Source organism: Diachasmimorpha longicaudata, chromosome 8 (assembly GCF_034640455.1).
Source record: "Diachasmimorpha longicaudata isolate KC_UGA_2023 chromosome 8, iyDiaLong2, whole genome shotgun sequence".
Lineage (NCBI taxonomy): Eukaryota > Metazoa > Arthropoda > Insecta > Hymenoptera > Braconidae > Diachasmimorpha > Diachasmimorpha longicaudata.
The window spans coordinates 5,951,949-5,972,425 of NC_087232.1; the positions used below are offsets into that span (position 1 = coordinate 5,951,949).

Below are 20,477 nucleotides of genomic sequence, written 5' to 3' on the forward strand. Positions count from 1 at the left end.
GTAAACAGAGAAACGATGAAGAATTTTTTCACGTTCATTTATTAGCCGTTGGCTGTAAAAATCTCATAAAAAATAGACAACTTCAAATTTACCTATTGCTCATAATATTTTATTATAATTCAAAACTCAAGTACATAAGCAATAATAATAAACCTTGCCTCCAACTGCAATGAAGTTATAATACATACAATATCTGAGAGATTTTTTTTTTCGTTTTCTTCATAAGTACAATGTTCTCTACATCATTATTTTGGATCTTAAAAAATTGTTCACCTAGAAAACCCAAAATACCTTGAAACAATTTATTCAAACTGTGCACAGCACTTTTTATCATCCGCACGCAAAAGTTAACTCTCTTTCCATCTTTTCACTCAATAATTTTCATATATTTCATATTAAACTCTAAGAACGGTTTTATTCAAATTAGATTCAAATCTCATCTTTTCATAATTTTTTTTTTGTTCAATATCTACAAATATTCACAATGTTCCCTGTGATGGCTAAACAAATTGGGAGAAAAATCATTGATGCTGTTGCTCCGGGTCGGATGTGTCTGATATGAATGATTAAACACACATCATCAACAGTGTTTATTTTTCTTAACATTCACGTTGTACAAAACCAAGTGCACATTCTTTTCCATTGGGGTTTCTTTCACGATATGGAGGTATGGTGTATCCAATTTTTTTTTCACTTTTTTTTTTAGTTGAAAGAAAAAGCAAACATCCTATACGACTTGCGCAGGACAGGTACTCGCTCGTATATAACTTCTTATTACATACTCTTATTAAATGCTCTGTTTCACTTTATTTTTTGTTTCTGCAGTTCATGTGAGGACAGGCCAATTTTTTAATGGAGTTTATGTAGCGCCGTTTCAATACTTCTGACTTGTTTTGCTCTCAAAACAAATTCTGCTCTAGCCTCGACTGAAAATTATCTCAAAAATGATCGATGGAATGGTCGTAATGAACGTGAAGAAATAAATAACTGTAACAATAACGTTTTTCTCCCTAAAGAGATTAACAAACATTTTTGATCCAATACGGATTTTTCGAATATCCTCTTTCAGACGGCAATCGCGACTTCATCAAAACAATCTTTGTTCTTATCTCATCCTCAGCATGTATTACTGATTCATCTAATTATGTATTTAGTCAACTGGGCGTAAATATCCCGAATTTTTGTGCACTATTTTTTCCAACTTTTTATTTTTTTTTAAATTGTGGCATGGTAATATGTAGTGTAACAAGCCATTGAATATTTTTTAAAATGAATTTTCCGATAACATTCATAAACAAAATGGTTTGTCTATCAATCGCTAGTCGGTTAATTAGCATCTTTGCAACAATAAATTTTATAATAGGAATTTTTTTTTTCGTTCAAAAGATAAACAATTTTTATTTTTCGAATAGTATATATAGATTGAATTAATCAATTGTCGTTTCAATCTTCAGAATGAATAAATCGCTCACCACATCTGTTTTAAAAACTATTCAATTAAACATTTCAATTACGTAATTAATCAAATTTAATATATCGACCGTCTAATTAGAATGTTAATGGTCTCCGTGATGCGGTTAAGCGTTTAAATATATTGCAGAGTTTAATTAATTACTTCGTTTAATGCAATTAATTATTTCGATTTTTTTTTCTCTGCTAAAATTTTAGAAAAAAAACTAGGAGATTTTTGGGGATATGGGGGAGAAGGAAACGATCAAAAGTTGAGGAAAAATATAGGCTGAGATAATTTATTTGAGAAGTTGATGCGCCCGCTCGTTTGCAACTTGTATTCGGGTCTCGTTGGACTCTCCCTGAAATTAAAAGAAAAATACATCGAGTAACAAGTGTTCATGACGTGTATCCCCACGGTCTGTCCACCCACAGGCTTCTCTTTTCCCCACCCTGCGCCCACCCACGGACTTCCCTTGCCCCCACCATAGCCCCCCCGAGACATTGTGTCACACAGGGGGTTAATTATTCCATACGACATGAGCTAGTGAGTCGAGTGAATCGAATTAGACATTTGGCATTTAATATCATTTATGTCGGTAACGAGTGGTTTTAGGAGAAAACATCATAAGATCTTTTTTGTAGAGAATTAAATTTCTCAACAATAGTATCTTGAGAAGTTTTTTGATTAAATTACTCGTTATCGAGATAATTCAACGTTAAAACATGATAATTAGGTTTCATGTTTTCAACACTTTTGCCTGTTTTGTTCATTGTCCTTATCTCAGAAACGAGGGGTTTTGGAATAAAAATTGTAGCATTTTTATTCCAAAATCACACGTTATCGAGATAATCCAACATTTATAGGATGAAAATCGACTTTTCAAATTTAAGCACTTCGGCCACTTTTTTTTACCTCGGAAACGAGTGGCTGTAGGAGACAACCTGCAAGGACGTAATGTCCTTTAAAGTTATGTCCTAGTATCAGTCGTTATCGAGATAATTCAACATTTAACGAATTTTGAAGAATCAACTTTTTACCGCGCAGGATTTCTGCTTTTTTTAATCAATTGTTTATGTATCTCGGAGGTGAGTAGTTTAAGGGTAAAAATTCATCAGGTATTTTTATACCAAAAAATCCCTGATGATTTAGTCCTTTATAACAACTCACTGTGGAGACAATTCAATATTTTAAAAGATGTAAAAAATTGATTCGTCGTCTGTAAACATTTTTTTTTTCATTACACATTTATCTCCAAAAGGAGTGGGGTGAGGGAAAAAACTCATTCGACCTTTTATGTAAGTGTTGAAAAATAATCAAACAAAAAATGTTGAAGGAGTTTAGACCCTGATATCACTCGTTATAGAGATAATAAAAGATTTGAAAAGTCTGAATTTCGTTGTTTACCTTGCGATTGATCCTATCAATTTGTCGATTCTGATTTTCGAGTTCACTACCCATATCAATGGCCATGTTCCTCAGATTTCCGATCATTGTGTTGACTTGTCCCATGTTGTCCTCCATCTCATTTTCTCGTGCATCATTAGTGATTTTACCGATATAGCCACCCTGAGGGCCGAGGCCATTGCGATCATCCATAACACGTTGGGGTTGATTGTTGACGACTTTTCCATCGTCATTGCCCTTCCACGTGCCCTCATCTTCTTTGAAGCTGGCCCCTCTTCAATTCCGACATTCGATTAGATAATTTTTTAGTGAAGGGGAACATCGGAATTAATTCAGTAGTGAAGGAGTGGGGCAGTACGAGGCGATGTTAAACGGTACCGAATTATGTGATTGCTAGGAAATATATCTTGTTGGATGGATATTCTTTCGTATCTCATTATCATTGTCATTCGCCATTATTTCACTGAAAATATCTTATTGCATGCGATTTCATTGGTATCACCTGCAATAAGTCTTCAGGTCAGCGAAAGACGATACGTTCAGATAATTATTAAAATTCGATGACATAGTCAGGGCATGAGGGTCATGCTTGGAGACCTCAGAATCACCCAGGTCTCTACCCAGGTTCGAATGGACAATGGAATGAAGATTGGATCAAGCTTGATTGAGAATTCATCAGGGTGGATCCAGCCTGGATTCTCAAGGTTCAACCACGCCTGGATGAAGTAAGACAATTCACCAAGTGGAATGTCCAGCCCTAACCGAGGCTTCGAATATAATTGGGTACCTTGAGGTACGTTATTCGTGAACCTAATGATTATATGAGCTGAATGGAACGTACGTCTGAGTTTGAATGAATCTTGAATCGGACAGTGAAATGAAGCTTCATTCTATCCTGGCCCTCCAGCCTGGAAGAACAAGACAGTTTCAAGATTAAAATGAGATTCGAAGGAGCATATTCGGCTCAAGGTGGATCGATATAGCATCCAAAGATGGAATCAAGATTGCTTCCACGCTGGGTCTCCCAGGCTCGATCTCCAATCCTGGATCCACCCTGTTTCCATTGTCCGGCTGGACATTTCCCACCTGGGTAAACGCTTTGCTACTGAATTGAAAGCTTCAATCATGATTTTATATCTGCCTTCACTACTGAATCATTTATTTATTTCAAGATGAAGTACTTGTTGCAAGGTAGCACACAGAGCCCACAGCATTTCTCCATCCCCGTGAGATTCTTCTCTGCTTCACGCATATCCGCATTTATCTGGTCCATACCCTCCTCGATTCGGTCCAATTGTTCTGTTGATTCACGAAAAAAAAAAAATATCGACATGTATGACGAATGAATGATATGAGAAAGTGGATGAATTTTTTCGTTGAAGGCTCTTGCCATTCTAGTTATCCTGTGAGATTTCAACAAAAGTTTTTAATCTACCGCAGAAATCTGGGTATTTTTAGAGTGAGCTTGAGCTTTACTCGAGTCCGGGAAAGTCGGATTTGTTAACCATCAGAGTTCTGGGCTCTCTAATCTAATCTACGAAAATAATGGATGGTCTTAGCGCAAAAAAAATACAGAGTAACATAGAGAAAGTTTTATTAATCATTACCAATGATTTCCCTAGATTTATTTCGGAAAAAGTGCAATATTTTTTTTTGTCTCCAGTAATAAACTGATGAAACATCACATTATGCCAATCATCTTTCAATTTTCTATATTATCACGATAACCATTGGATCTACAAATAATTTCTTTCTCCTGAATTCGTTAGGAAATTGTTATTTGAGTAGGAAATTGTTTTGAGACAAATAATTGGAATTTTTTTCGAGTGAACGAGTGAATGTTCCTTCATAAGTTTATATATATCATATATTATACTATCCACTGTTTACCAAAATAATTTACTGTATCCAAAACCTGTAATTTTTATCCTTCAACAAATCAGATAAAATTTTTTCTTCAAACTTCTGTATCTCCTGAACGAACACTCAAATTTCCTCAATTCCAAATTCATTTCGAACACCCTAAAATAATCCTCAAAATGAACTAAAAAATTTGGAAATTCCCTCAGCCGAGATACAACGGACAGAGAACGTATCTCCTCCTCAACTTTCATCACTTCATTACTGAACAATACCATCATGATCCAATAAAAAATTAAATCTACCATTTCTCTATGTTTTAAAAGCAATGAACCTACGAAATCACAAAGTATATGGCACACATCATCTCATATATTGTTAAGTATAACAATGTATATTATTCGGGTAATGCATGTATAATGAACAACGTCAAAACTGATATACAACATGTGAATTAAAATTCGAGTATAATATTTCAATATCAAGTATTATGTTTCACTCATCACAGAATAATGGTTCGAACAGACTGTTTTGTTGGCCGGTTGGTTGGCGGAGTAGGTGATTTGGTTAGTTGGATATCTGAATAATTAATAAAAATGTTATTCCTCAACAAATAAGATATCGCAAACGTTTATCAATTGTTGTAATTATTCATATTAACACTGAATAATGTGAGTAGCTGTATTCTGTCTATCGTTGTCATGAAGTGTCTAGCGAACACGTCCCCATCCCAATAATCAACATCATTGAATTTTTTTTGCATATGTACGACTTTTCTGAGTATATAAGCATCAGGTATTAGGTTTATTTCTAATTAGTTAAATGGCTTACCGCCTTGTTCGTCCAGCATAACGAGAGTTTTCATCCCGACCTCGTGGCTCTAAACAGGCAAACCGGGCAATAAGGTATGTTAAAATATTTTAGGAGCCCCCATTTATCCCCGCCACCGCCACCATAATCTCTATTTTTTATTAAAACATTTTCCAATTTTACTGGTTCAACAATTATTACCAGAAGGCAGTGGAATGGGATGAGGCATTTCCATAGAACCAATTGGATAGTCAAATAATTTTGAGGTGAAAAAAAAACGACTCTATTTACTCCAAAAGTTCCCGCGATCGAGCAGAAAAAGTGGTACTTTACGGACGCTCGTGGGATCTTGAAAGGATTGGGATAAACAATGTCCTATGCTGATGGAAAAATGATTGTTTATTATCGGGAAAGAGAGGGACGACTTTCTAGGGGTGGGTAAGCGTTTCGAAAAGTGAAATTACGGGCGTACGAAAAACGTCACTTTACAGACGCTGAACGAATAGTGTCGATATTTCGGAAATTTCTGGGAGTAGTTTTTTTTGTGGTCCTCAGGAAATTGATGGAGTTGTTTCCGAGACATAACCGGACACGTTTTATTGTTTGTTAATTATATGAAATTAATTTTTCACTGAACGTGACGGTGAGTTTGAACTGACTCTCAATAAATTAATATTTCGAGATTTGGAACATTTCTGGGATTAAAAGAGTCGTTTTTCTTTTATTTTATTATTATTCGTTTGTTGTTTTGGGAGCTACAATAATATAAATTAGCAATACAGCTTTTGGTGGGCGGTGGACGGTCAGCTACGAAAATAATAAAATATGTTCAAATAAATTCGCACCGGAGTAGTATAACACATGGGATTGCCATTGTATTTCGACAAAATGATACAACTTCAACTCTAGGCAACTGATGGGGGAGGTACGATATATTACGGACTGACATTAAGCTCTCCTCTGGAATGAATTATTATTTTTGGTCAATGTGGGGTTTAAGCGGCCGGTCTCCCCTATTTAATTTTTTTTTCTGTTGTTTACGGCTTTTGGACGTGCATACATATGCGTTATTACACGGATACATACCACTAATTCTATATTTTATATATACCATGACAACTAGTAGCTATTCAACGATATTAGTGCCTACGAAAATAATAATTTGGGATTATTATGGATTGAATTCGGTAGTGGAGGTGTTGAGTGAAGGGTGGATTTTGGAATTTTTTAGTGGTAAATTATCTCGATGAGAAATAGTTTCAGAGAAAAATTTCGTAATAATTTTTTCTGGTAGAAATCCCCGATATCAATTCAGCAACAGGCAATCATCAGTTCAAATAGACTCAACAGTGTTAATCAAGATATAATTAATTTGCATTGATTTCGATCAACTCAGGACAACGTATGTTATCGAGTGACGAAAAGTGCTTCAAACCCACTCATTAATAAACAACCATAAATTATGAAACCAGAGCTTCAACAATTATTTCAACCCGAAAATCCTCGAACCCTGTCACCCTAAAATAGGACATTCCCAACTCTAAATTCGAAGATATCATTCGACAACTCGATTACAAAATAAGTCAACTTATCTCGTTTTACCACTTCCTACTGAAATAATCTACTGTCCAAAAACATCACCACAATTTTAGTCTGAAAGCTACATTCTCCCACGAGAAACTATCACCAAAAAAATTCAAATCAACTCATTCCAGCTCCTCCTCTCTTCCAAAAATTCAAACTCATGGTGATGTATCAACAGGGTATCTGTCACAATAACTGCTCAACCGGCCTAGTGTAAATTTCTGTCATAAAAATGAAATGGTGACACCATGCTTTATCTATTCCCCATCACCTCATCAATCGTCACTAAACCTATCTAATGTCAATAAATTACTGTTTAAGTATTGGTACCGAGTATCATATGTACATGTTATCAATATTATGTCAATTGACTGTCAATTTGTCTTAGTCGAGGTATTGTTATGGATTGAATACAAGGATGTTACTCATAATAAATTAAATAACCAAAGTAATAAGAGAGGCTCGTGAGAAATCAGGATAAACCCGTTACACATAATCATGATTTTCCATACGAAATAATAAAATATATTTTCAATTAAAAATAAAATAATGATGAAAAAAAAAACTAAAAAAACGCTTACCGCCTTGATGATCTAACATCACAAGAGTATTTGCCCCAACTTCCTCGCTCTACGACGGCCAACGTATTCGCCAACCGGAACGAAACATCATTCAGTATATGATTAAAAACTGCGAAATTAATTTACAACAAAAGAAGAAAGAAAATAACAATAAATTTGAGGGATTCCACCGTGCTCTTAGTCTTGTGGGACTAGTCTAATTAACTAATAACTTATTCACGAAGTCTTCAGGTGATTATAACTGGAATTAATCTAATGTCTAGTGCTCGTCTAGATTCTAATAGACTAATTGAGGTATTCCCTCAGGACGAAAAAGCACAGTGGGTTGGAGGTGATCCAGCCATCGATTTAACGAAACAGAAATGATGATTGGATGAGGAAAATCTGTTGTCAAGTGATGAAAAGTTCGATGGATTTGAAATTAATGACCAAACCGAAAAAAAAAATATTTTAGTCGAATATTCATTCACTTGAGAGAAGTATTTATTTTTTCCATTCTCATTAGATTTGAATTGCATCAATTATATTGTTCTAGAACATGATTACCTTGATCATAAGCTTGAGGGAACTCCTGCAATAATTATAAGCATTAAATACTTCATCGAAATTCTTTCCTCAAGAAAATCAGAAAATTAGAAAAACTAAATAATTATTAATGGAATTCATTCAAGCTCGTGTGCAAAGTATTCATCCCCTAGACTAATATGATATGAATAAATACAATTGTGAAAAAAAAATTTCTCCGAAGTAAATGGATCTTTAAAAACAAAAAAATGTTTCTTTTCCATGTAATTATATCATTAAGGAGTGATTTTCGTGAAAAATGTGCAAAAACGTCTCAATTTTCTGTTCCCTCAACAAAAGCTCAGTGACATTTTCTGAAAAAAAAATCCTTCCCAAGATAATCGGAAAAATGTCGAGAGAATTCCTTGAAAATTAGCAGTTCACGAACTTTCACCACTTGATTAAATTTCCCAGACCTTCATAAGTATCGATGCCATCAAATTACTGCAATGCAGTGCCCAGTGATGATATAGTAATTAACAAAAATAATAAATACCAGATAGAAGCGTCTAGGAAACCACAACACATAAAGTAAACGGGTAAATGATGAATAATCGATGTAGGGAATAGGATAATTAGATAAATTAAAGTTGTACTGATGATTGATTGAGAGACAGACTAAGCCAATGTATGGACAAGCACATCAATTGAAAAGATTAAGCCCGTCCATATACTGATAATTAAATTATGTAAGTGCTAGTAAATACGTCTGATACTTTAACATATCTCAATTATGTTAATTAATACACAGAGGCATTTTATTCGTACATGGAGAATACCTTTGTCCAAATAATTTCATAATATTTCATAAGGCCTAGACAATGGCCAGAGGGCCAAGTTCGATGAGGAGAGAAAGAAGGACAATTTAAAAATTTAAATAATTCAATTTTTTTTTATATCAGAAAACACAGCAAAACATTCAACTACAGCTACATATATATGCGAGTTGCATTTTTATACTCGTGATTTATGACTGTTAAATCGAGAAGCGAGACAATTAAGCTTTGTTTCACAAGCTCTCAGATTAATTCAATGACTAATTGAAAAATAATTGAAGATAAATTTAAATGATGAACTCGCTTCTTAATATGCGAATATGTATGTAGCACAGTATAGTGATGTGAGGCACAGAGCGTATGCAATAATTTATCAAGAAATATCACGATATCTGTGACAATTAATCATCGAAAATAGTGAAGTGAACAGAGAAATTATAAAATTGAAGAAAATAAATTAATTGAAATAATCATTGATTCAATTATATTTAATGTTATGCTGTGTGAATGCACTTGTACTGTATTATGAATATAAAAATTAATCTGTCTGATTGAAATTGATCATCAGTAATTATTGAAATAATAAATATCATCTGGTGGCGTTGATATTTGGTGTGGTGGTGGCTGGTGGTGGTTGTGGTGATAAAAATCAGTGAGGATTAATGCGGTTATAGGATTGTTTGTTAACAGGTTACATTATTCAACTGTCATTATCAGTCTTGATAAAATAATAATGGAGCAGTGCAGTCATACATTAAATAAATTAAATTTTTTCAATGATAATTATAAGGTGTAAATTATGAAAAATCAGTCACATCTCATTAAAGTCAACTGGTATCTCTCAATCGCTCACTTTATCTGATATTTTACAACAATGTCTGGAGTTATTTCAACAGTTAATCTCCATTGTACAACTATACCCACCAACCAACCTAGATAAGCCAAAAACAACGCGTCATAGTTATCCCTCGTCAAGATTTCTTACCTTAAATTATTATCAATCAACATATTATTTCACACATTAGTAGTTCATCATCCATTACTGCCCCATGTTATGAATCGTATAAGAATGAGGAAGAAAATTTCACGTTTTGAGGGCCCACGCGTTTATTTATTTATTGTTAATCGTTCCTCTCGCAACGATAAACGAACGACTAAAATGTTAATGATTAAATCAAAACGAACGGAAATTGGGGTCAGTTGGCGAAAAAACCATTTGGCCGATGATTTTTCGTTCATTATGACTAGCGTCCAAAAATACTTTTCGTCCAAAAACCACTTGTTCTAATAAATACTTTGTCCATTGTATTGTACGGTCCCTCGACCCACAAAAAACAGCTGTGACACGATAATGGCTTAGACAGGTAAATATCAACAAACTCGAGGAATCCAAATTCAATTACTAATTTATAACGATGGGAAAATGGAATAGCGTTTGCAAGAGGTGAAAAAGGTTGTTCACGTCATTGAAATGAGGTATTGGGAGCAAGTTTATCAGTTTTTATCATTGTAATTATTTCAGAAAGGAGAATTAGACGAAAATATGTTAAAAACATGTGTTAATTGTTCTCAATTCTGTAGCGAAGTGGTAAAACGAGATAAGTGACTTTTGACGATTGATCAGTTTTTGGTGAATATCTCCGAAGCCAGGGAACATAGCAAAATTTTCCTTAGAACCTTTTTTATGGAGCGATTAGAGAAGTACAACAAATGTCATGACAAAAATTTCGCTATCTCTCTCACATTCGGAGGTATCCCCCAAAGACTCGACGCAGCGATAAGCAAACTTATCTCCTTTTCCCACCTCGCTACTGAATTAACGAAAAGTACTTGGACGAAAGAACATTGGACGAAAAAAAAAACCGTATCCCCCAAAATTCATCCCCCGATATTACTGAAATTACTATTAGTAGAGCTGTTAAACTCACCTCCCTGGTCGTCGAGTGCGACCAGAGTGCGGATGCCGGCCTCCTTGCTCTATTCGTACAGAGGCAGCAAAACACACACAACCACCACGAGTGTTAAAGAGTCGGAGTATTAAATGGTTTAAGTATAATAGTATATATTTTTAAGTATATCAAGTAAGTATAAGTAATAAGTAATGCCATGTGGTGATTACTCATAACAATGAATATAATATTACATAATAATATTATATTCACATATATATCACGAAATGAGTTACAATAGTTTATCTGCTGCAGGTATAATATCATATGTTTTTTTGTCATTAGAAGTATTATTTTCATAAAGTAATGAATAAGCGAGTGGGTGACGGTTACACATTTTTTTATGAAGGCTTCATGAATTCACAAAAAAAAAGATGAAAAAAAAAATTGAGATAGAGGTGAACTGCAGGCGAAGTATTAGAATAGAGCGACAGTTATGTATATTCAGGACAGAGACACTGAATCTGAAGAAATGTTACTTTCATCTTGAATTTTTTTCATCTTCATGCACATACCTTGAGATGTTTTAAACATTTTTGTTCTCTCGAGTTATTTTAGGAAAGCTATTGATTCTTAAACATCTGACAGGTGTTATTTCATCTAATTAATTATCTGAAATCAGTGATTCATGTGTTCAGCAGCCACGCAAATATTTTCAAAATTTTATACATAAAATAGGGGGTGTGTTTGCGTGGATGTGAGAGCAAGCACTCGAGCAGCCAGACAAGGCACAATTTATAGTTTATTAAAATTAATGAAAAAAAAAAGGAAGTTTTATCGACAAACAACAGACGTACATCACATACATACAATCACGTACTTCGGTAATTAACGTTCAGTACGTGATAATTGATATTTCATCATTTGTCTTGATTAAAAAAAAAAATATATGTATTTTTTATTGTGGATATATCAAGATGGTCAGACACGCCATTGACAGCCAAGCAAGCAGACAGACAAACATTGAAATATTGACAGTCAGACAAGGGCCAACACACATACGTCAGTGACGATCAGACGACAACAATAGCTTCGTTACGTTTTGTGATAAATTCAATGCTCATTATATATTTTTAACGTGTTATCACCTGCATGACAAACACAAAATACATCTATCATAATTCGATTTGTGCGTAATAGAGGAATTGTTGAGATATTTAATGTTAATATATCTCATCACTAGCACATCAGATAGTACAGCAGTTCTGGAAGAAATTGTTGAGAAATAAAGATCGATAGTCTGACGTGCAATTTCTTTCAGCAAACCTTTACCCATATTTTTGGATTGCCACAGATAATACATAAGGCATTTTGTATATGCGCATCGATTTAAACAACTCCAGGGTGAATAGAAAAACCGAAAATACAGAAGAGGATGCGCTATTTAACATGAAGATTATTCAACATAATTACACAATTAGAACTCTGTGATTACAGAGTAGTAGAGGAATTATATCATACATAACGCTCATCACGATGAATGACGATAACAAATTCTGACAGTAATGACAGAAACATGAGGAAGGTCGGGGACAGAACGCGATATTTAAATATCTTTTAAATCTATTTTTTTTTTTAATATGGATGCTGGATTGACTTACCTCCTCGCATAGCTGCAGCATACGCCGTGTACTCTCCAAGGACTGTAACAGAGAATTATTATACAAGATATTACCACAGTAGTCAAACAATTTTAGGGAATTGTACGATCGAATTGACACAAATACAAAAAAAACAGTAACAAAAGTAGTAAAACGAGGTGAGGCGACTTATCTCTGAGCCGATATTTCGCGTAATATCTTCCAATTCACGAGAGATGGAGAAATTTTTGAAAATTGTATATATCGTTGCGTTTCTGTATAAAAATCTGTTCAAAAGGAACTGTGACAGAAAATTATGGAGTTTAATCAGATATGCCTTGTGGAAGTTGGTAATTCGGTTGAACTCAACATCTGCACATATCGGAAAAGCCATTCAGGGATATTGAAACTCCGGTATTTTTGTTCGAAAGGGGGGAGGGTAATTGCATTCACGTTTTGGGTCTATTGTGAAGTACTTCAATAGACAAATTTTTTTTCTCTAACGTAAGCAAAATTTTTGTGTCACATCTGACGCAAGGAGTTGAGAGGCATTTTTCCACAAATGTTCATTAAAAATATGAGTCTCACTCACGGTTATTAACAACTCAGATTTAATACTATGATGGTAAACAATCCATATGTATGTACACTAGCTTTTGAACATGAAATATGTATGCAAATTGAGCTATATTTGTTCAGAAATGCTTGAACAAATAAAAAAAACCCTTCAAATGTTTGCAAGTCCTTTCAAGTCATGTGCAACCTCGTTCTTATCTAAAAAACGTTCTTTGACGTGACTCCTTGACCTTTTGCATCCTCAACATGTACCGAAACGTCCGTACGTGGACGATTTTAAAAAATCGCAATTTATCACTCAACAACAGCATAATTCACTAATGAAGCGCTAACTCCAGACAAGTTGACTTATCTCTAAGTCAAGTTTTTGAGCAATATCTCCAAATCTAACAGAGATAGCGAAATTTGTGTAATGACATTTATTGTAGTTCCCAATTTCCTCCACAAAAAATGTTCCTATAAAAATCTTGCTATCTCCCTTCGATTCCATGATATTCAGCAAAAACTGGTCAATAAAGTTGTTTCAGAGATGAAAATGATTAATTCCAGTGCAATCAACAATTGCGAGGATGTAGACAGAAAAGTGGGTACCATCACCTCTCAAAAATTTTTCAACTTCAAACTCATCAATCACCTTTCACTGACTATTGAATAAATGTTGCAGCATTTGCAATATTTTTAAATAAAAACCAAACTTACTTCATTAGTCACTTGGCCTGCCTTCAGCTGTAACTCCTGGAGTTCTGTACGAGGTGGACCACCACCCTCGGCAGGATCTGCCGTTGTTGTTGGTGCTGGCATTCTGTCGCCGCTTTTCCCGCTATTTTATTTCAAGTTCAGGTCTCCCTGTCGAGCCCCCAGTGCCCGAAGTCGAGCAGTATGGAAACTGTAAGACAGAAAAACAGAGGGATATGTCACTTTGGTATAACTCCAGTAGATTTCCAATACGTCACAGTTGTCAACATAAAATGACAGCGATTAATTCCAATAGTTATAGTATTTGCCGCCCTTGTGGATGACTCAGGGGTTGTGATAAATTTTGGAGTCAGTTAATATTAATGATATAACACATTATTTTACCGGAAAAAAAATATTTCAATGACTAGAAAATGTGCCTGACTGTGCCGAACATCGGACTGGGACTGGCCTTCCGTCGGCTGCCAACGGCAAAATCAATATGAACGGGCATGGGTCATTGCGTTGCTGCGCCGTGTACCAAAAGGGCACACCAGTTATCATGCGCAGTTCTATCGCTCTCATTTCCAGTGGTATGACAATGTTAACTGCAATAGTCTATTTCAAGGCTGAACATCTGCAGGGCATTATATTTTTGGATAAATAAATGACGGGGGGTGGAGTTTTTTACGACGTCACAAGCCGGATATAGCCGAAAGAGGCTGATCCTTTGATTCCATGATCACTTCAGGACCGGATGTGTCCAATACAGGTGGAGCATCAGATTTTGAAAGTAATTTAATTCTCGGAGGAAGAGACTCTCTCCTGAATTATTTGAGTTGTCAGGGTGTTGATGTGATCAACCTATACTTCAAATATTATTTTTTAAGTGAAAGAAATTGATCGATTGAAAAATCGTCAGCTTTGGTCAGGAATAATGTAGAACTTGGCGATTTTCAAATCGAATCTAAATTTTATCTAATCGGTTTTTAAGTGCAGGTGATTTTGTGGCGTGTGATGATGGAAATCGAATTTTTCTCTCAAGGCCCATCTTCTGGAGGGATCACGTAATGAAATTGATTTTTTCAATTGCAATCAATAAATTAGTTTATCTGCAGTTAGAAAAGTTAATTTGATGACGTGACCCCTCTGGAAGACTTCCATTAATTCCATCAGGTTGTCAGATCAAGATTAGATCTTAGGATTCTCAGTTTTTCGATCATTATCCTGACAAGTGATCATGGAGCTTATTACGATTATTTTATACATAACAAATAAGTAAAATTATCACGATAAAATTGTAAATTTTAGTCTACTTAGGAAATATTCTTGGCAGAAGGTTTTTTTCCTCAGTGTATCCTTGCTCTGCACATGGTGACAAATAAATATCGATCAGAGGTTAAAGAAGGGACCACAGCTTCTCCCAAAATGTCTGTCTCTCACAGAGCGAATAAACATGAAGAATTCCTGATGAACTCAACACTTTCCCTCAACTTTCCGTGTTTCATTAAATCTATTCTGGTCTAGTTCTCTCATTTCAGAAATTATTCTCAATCATTTTTGACACATTCAAACGATGACGTATGAAAATGATCTCACGTTCCTCATCACGGAAATGGATGATTCATAAATTCTTATTCATTATCAGAATTTCATTTATTTCACACCATTCAGCCTCTCACTAATTTCACAAGTTTTCTCATTCAACCAAATAATTTTTTATAAGCAGTGGTATTAAATAAAAACAACAAGAGCACTCCCCGGTTGCAGAATAATTACCAATTATTTACTACCACCATAAATTCTCAATAAAACATACCAAAAATTTTGGAATTCTGGGTCCAGAGGCAAGTGTCCCAAGACAATATTAATTTCCGAATTCCTTGTCAACGAAATTTGTTTCACGTTCCTGCAGAAGGCAATACTTTACCACTACTTCCTTAATTTATGGTGTGGTACACTTCTTTATCTCTCGTGCTTTTTTAGGAACACAATTTCTCACAGAGAAAACTCATTGAGACAATTTAATTCACAGGTAATTAAGTATTTTCCATTTCTCACTGATACCTCACCTGATTTCGATGATGCTGACGTTCCTATCAGACCCCAGTGATACCGTTAGATTTCTAATTGAAGATGTCACTTTTCCTTGAACTTCGACTCCAGTCAATGGGAAATTGCTAACCGGAATATCAGATGTGTTTCGTAGAAGGGCGTTCACGCGGTGAACCACGCAGGGCTCCAGTCCTACACTGTGATGATATTTAGAGTTCAATATCAATACAAAACATCTGATACATCTCCCCTCGCAGTGGGCGGAGAATGAAAAAACTTACCAAGCAAAAAAGAACAGCAAAACCAATTTTATTAACAAACGTGTGATTGGCTGGTCGCGGATTACCTCTCAGTCATTCGTCCGAGGTTTTCGCAAGACTGCCAACTTAATAATTAACAATTCTCTGTATTGATTACACATAAAATACCCCCAGATTACCGACCGACGATAAACAGAAATTTTTTCATTATCATCAGTCGATAAAGTAGCATTGCATGGTACAACATCGCCAAGTGATGTGTGCTACAATCGGTAAAAACGAAATCGATAAAAAATCGTGATTTCCCAGTGAAATCTGTCGATACAGAGGAGGTACATCGTTTGCACATGTGAATACGTAATTTGAAAAAGGATAGAAAATGGGAATGACTGATTGGCCAGGCGGAAATTCGGTCAATCGTCCCTTTGATCGTATCCCTTTGGTATCCAATACATGAATTTATTTTTATTCTCTCGCCCTTTCCCCATCGTCGTTGATGGACGTCCATCGGTGGCCCCATGAAAAACATTGAAAATTCCAGTTTCCCTTCTCAAAAAAAAATACAAAGACTTCACTTTGCAATTCATCGTCAAAAGAAATCATTTATCAACATATTTGATATGGTTATCTCCTGTCTCTCACACCATAGAAGTATTCACGATGAGTCTATGCGAGATGTCGGGTGTGGATTTTTAGTATTTTATTTTTTCTCTTTTCTTCTTTTCACACAAAACTCCCAGTACTTACATACCTCTGACTCGATCTCGCTCAGCTTCCGTTCTTTCCTATAGAAATAATATGCTAATCCCCCTTGTAGGGAAAGGCGGAGTTTAAAAAGTGCGCCGATAAATTCTCAAGACTTTTGACGTAATTTTGTTCCCTCCTATTCCCTATTCCCCCAACCCCCCCAGCCCCCTTGGCCCCTCTCAAAAACCCCGTTCACCATCAAGTGGAGGTAGTCAACTTTCAAAAGATTCTTCTTTGCGGAGACTAGGGAAACGCTATTCATGGAGCTGCGAACGTGTAATTCATCATCTGACAACTGTTCGGGTATTTATTATTTAAAAAAATGAAAACGAGGGATCTTTACGGCGGGATGTTCGTACAATTTTCTTCGGGACGAGTTCAGGGTGGAAGATCCTCGTTGTGATTCATCTCTGTTGGGATGAATTCTTGAAGAAGTCTTTAGCTTCTTAGGGTTCATCTGGATTTTACGGCATTATTTATTGATAAATCGCTGTTCGATTGTGAAAATCGTCCCGATAATCACCGAAGGGAAAGCTCAGGTACTCCATTCTCAAACACTTTCGAAGACTTTTACAAAAAAAAATCATATCACCCCACTAATCGTATGAGGGATTTGAACTTATCATGGGACCCACATAATGAAGTTTCGGGAACTAAAGGAGAAACGATTAAACCTGATGGTGTGTCGTCCTACTTGTCAAGTCGATCAGGGTCCTTCGAAATCCGTCTGGCCGGCGGCGGCGACCATCCACGAGTATTTCGTGTGGAATACAAATTCTCACTGAATTTTATCATGGCATATCGAACTACTGGACACTCGAGGGCGTGACACAAATGCCAGATGCAATCAAGCAAAAGACTAGACTCTGGTAGCCAAAGGAGAACAGGAAAAGGAGAAGAGGAAAAAAAAAATGAGCGAAGGAGGAGTTTATGTGTGAAGAAGAAGTTTTGAGAGAAGTGAAATAAGTACATGTTCGGTAATACATAAATACAGAAATGGTGATAAAGGAGATGTGGAACAGAGGGAGGGCGGGGGGGGGCGGAGGCTGAGGGGGGTGAGGGGATATTTTCATTTATTACATGAGTGTATGGGGTTCTGGTGGCTATAATATGAGCAATGTATGCATGAGGTCTCTCTCAACCACATACTGTTGTTCGAGGTGACTGCCATGGGTGCATAAATATATGGGTCTATGCGTCACCCTATCACCGTATCGAAGTTTCGGCCAAGTACATATGATGTGTTATAAAAGAATATCTACAAATTCAATTGTCATTTTTGCCTGTGACGAATCGATGGAACTTCTGCCAATAAAAGTAAAGTATTTTGAAAGTTTTCAGGGGAATTGGATTTTTTTTTTTTTTTGAGATATATTCGGACGACGGGGAATATTTTTCTTTTGCGCATTTGACGCGAATTCATTGGCAGTTGATGCATATGGTGGGGATGGATTTGTTTAATGAGATCGGGGTGAGATCTGTACCCCTCAATTTGAGGGGAGAAAAGGTGATATAAAAAATTTTGCTATCTCTCTTAGATTTGGAGATATCGCTCAAAAGGTGGACACACAACCAAGTCGACTGATCTGATTTTACCACTTTGTTATATTTTACAACAAAAATAATTTAAATAATATTTTTTTTATGCATCTAATTGTATTAAATGTATTCATTATATTCTAGTGAAAGTCCAAATACCGAAATTCGGCAGATTTTCCTCTCAATTTTTGTCATCCACGCAGACGAGTGTAACCCCGTCTCATTTCTGCTCCACAAATTTTTCCCGTCCAATTCAATTGCATCTCTCGTAATCACCCTTATTGTAATTTATCCATTTCCACCGAGAGAACGACAAAATCCCACGAGTGGCAAAAATCTGGATTCATTCGATTACCAGTCTATACTTTTTTATTATTATTTTTCTGCTTACTTGTGTATGCGCTCAATAAGAGAAAATGCCAAGAGAAACGGAGAACGATTTCAGCCGCAAGTTGCCCGCAAGTCCGCCGAATCTCGGGGTTAATGGGGCTGAATCACAGATTGCGACTCCAATCCCCTTCCCCTCTCGTCCCTGCTGGCTTGTGCAAAATTTTCCGAGTATTCCAAAACTGTTGAAAATCTTCAAACTCTCAAATATAACTTTGTGAGTATAACAAACAGTGGACATTAATACGATAAATCTGGGGGTACGGGGAGTTTAGGTGATAACAATAAATCAATTATAATATTCCACGGTTCGGTTGAACTGTAACGGTTATTAGTAAAAGCCGTCCATACACCGGAAGATGACAATATATCCACTTCACATATACATTTTCCATGTTTGTGAAGTGGTTTCTCACTATTATGAATTTATTACGCAGCTGTGAAACAATGCAGTGTCATCAATCGGTTATCAATGAGCGAGGCATTTGGTGGGTTTGAGATAGCGTTATCAGTTGCACATCCGGATATTATTTATGTTGACGTAATTACGTCGGATACACAGCGAGAAATATTCGCGAAAAATAACGGAATCGCAATTTCCCAGAGGCGATTCAAATAAAAATTACGGAACGTTATGGAAAGTATCCGCTACAGTTTTAAGCATCAGTTTTCGGGGAATATCTCGAAATCTAGGAGAGATAGAGAAATTTTTATTATGACCTTTTTTATGAAGCAAAGTAAGTACTACAATTAATGTTATGATAAAAAAGTCGCTATCTTTCTTAGATTTGGAGTTATTACGGAAAAACTGGACTGAGTTCACCACTTCTCTGCTGAAGTGCGGTTCGCACTCAGTGAAATTAATATGATGGCGCCATTAGATTTTGGGTTAGAGAAATTTGATTTTAGGTTAGAGAAATTTTTATCTGGATAAAGAATAAAACTACTTGGATTGCCCTGCGATAAGTGAATATTTATAATATAAACAAATATATGTAATATATATTATAATAAATAATCTGCGTCTTCCTCCAGAGGCGAATATTCACCGCATTAAAATGCACTCCGTAAGGCCCCAAATAATAATTTTTTTCAACCCCTTCTTAAGGTTGATTGACCCTTGTAAGAACGTCATCTGCTGAGGGCTAATACGCGCAGCTAAAAAATAACCGAAAATCAAATAAGAGGAGAATAAGAACGGGCGGGGGTGGGACGATTCTAGGCGTGTGGCGGATGGGTGGGCAAAAGGGATGGGGTGGGAGCTGGGGTAGGTGGTGGGGAGGGAGAATTTGCATATTACGACGATTCGAATCGGCTCCCTTGGCCGTTCCTCACCGAGCCGTGACTCTCGAGTCTTTCCACCGTCTCCGATGCAAATTACAATATTCCCAGGTCGTTCGTTCCAATATGAAAATATATGCAGCCCAGTGCTCAACTAACGCGTCATGCCCGATAAAAATATATTATTTCACCTTCTTCATGGTGCGCATATTTGTAGTAATAAGGTATGGGGTCGGGTAAGACGATTTTATTCCGCTCCGAGAGGAGAAATATTCAATTTTCGATTGATGTTCAATCAAGACTGGAAATTTATTATTGGAAATTTATTAATCTCAATATATTTATTATTCCGGTTGTCCGGTGCAGTGAGGACGCGAAATGAAATTTGGGGGTTGA

The 20,477-nt window shown here is 35.9% G+C and overlaps 1 protein-coding gene across 5 annotated transcripts; it reads right to left on the reverse strand.

The window, feature by feature from the left end:
- Positions 1-87: 87 nt before the first annotated feature.
- LOC135165054 (synaptosomal-associated protein 25-like) lies at positions 88-16,266 on the reverse strand. Of its 5 annotated transcripts, XM_064125980.1 has the most exons (8): positions 16,149-16,266; positions 15,885-16,064; positions 13,837-14,023; positions 12,583-12,624; positions 10,961-11,009; positions 4,039-4,156; positions 2,858-3,131; positions 88-1,811 (listed from the first exon to the last, which is right to left on the reverse strand). In XM_064125980.1, exons 3-8 carry the CDS (start codon positions 13,936-13,938, stop codon positions 1,749-1,751), a joined length of 648 nt encoding a protein of 215 aa, XP_063982050.1. In that variant the 5' UTR covers positions 13,939-14,023; positions 15,885-16,064; positions 16,149-16,266; the 3' UTR covers positions 88-1,748. The 5 variants fall into 5 exon arrangements, with proteins under 5 accessions (XP_063982050.1, XP_063982053.1, XP_063982051.1 ...); XM_064125983.1 differs by lacking the exons at positions 10,961-11,009; positions 16,149-16,266 and adding an exon at positions 5,549-5,597 and having other exon boundaries at positions 15,885-16,134; XM_064125981.1 differs by lacking the exons at positions 10,961-11,009; positions 16,149-16,266 and adding an exon at positions 7,693-7,741 and having other exon boundaries at positions 15,885-16,134.
- Positions 16,267-20,477: the final 4,211 nt, after the last annotated feature.

Excerpts from the sequence above, each read along its gene's own strand:
- LOC135165054 (XM_064125980.1), bottom strand. The coding sequence starts at position 13,938 with ATGCCAGCACCAACAACAACGGCAGATCCTGCCGAGGGTGGTGGTCCA. Across the intron at positions 4,157-10,960 it reads CGCACTCGACGACCAGGGAG|AACAATTGGACCGAATCGAG; the intron begins GTGAGTTTAACA and ends GTGAATCAACAG. Across the intron at positions 3,132-4,038 it reads TGTGTGCTACCTTGCAACAA|AGGGGCCAGCTTCAAAGAAG; the intron begins GTACTTCATCTT and ends TCGGAATTGAAG.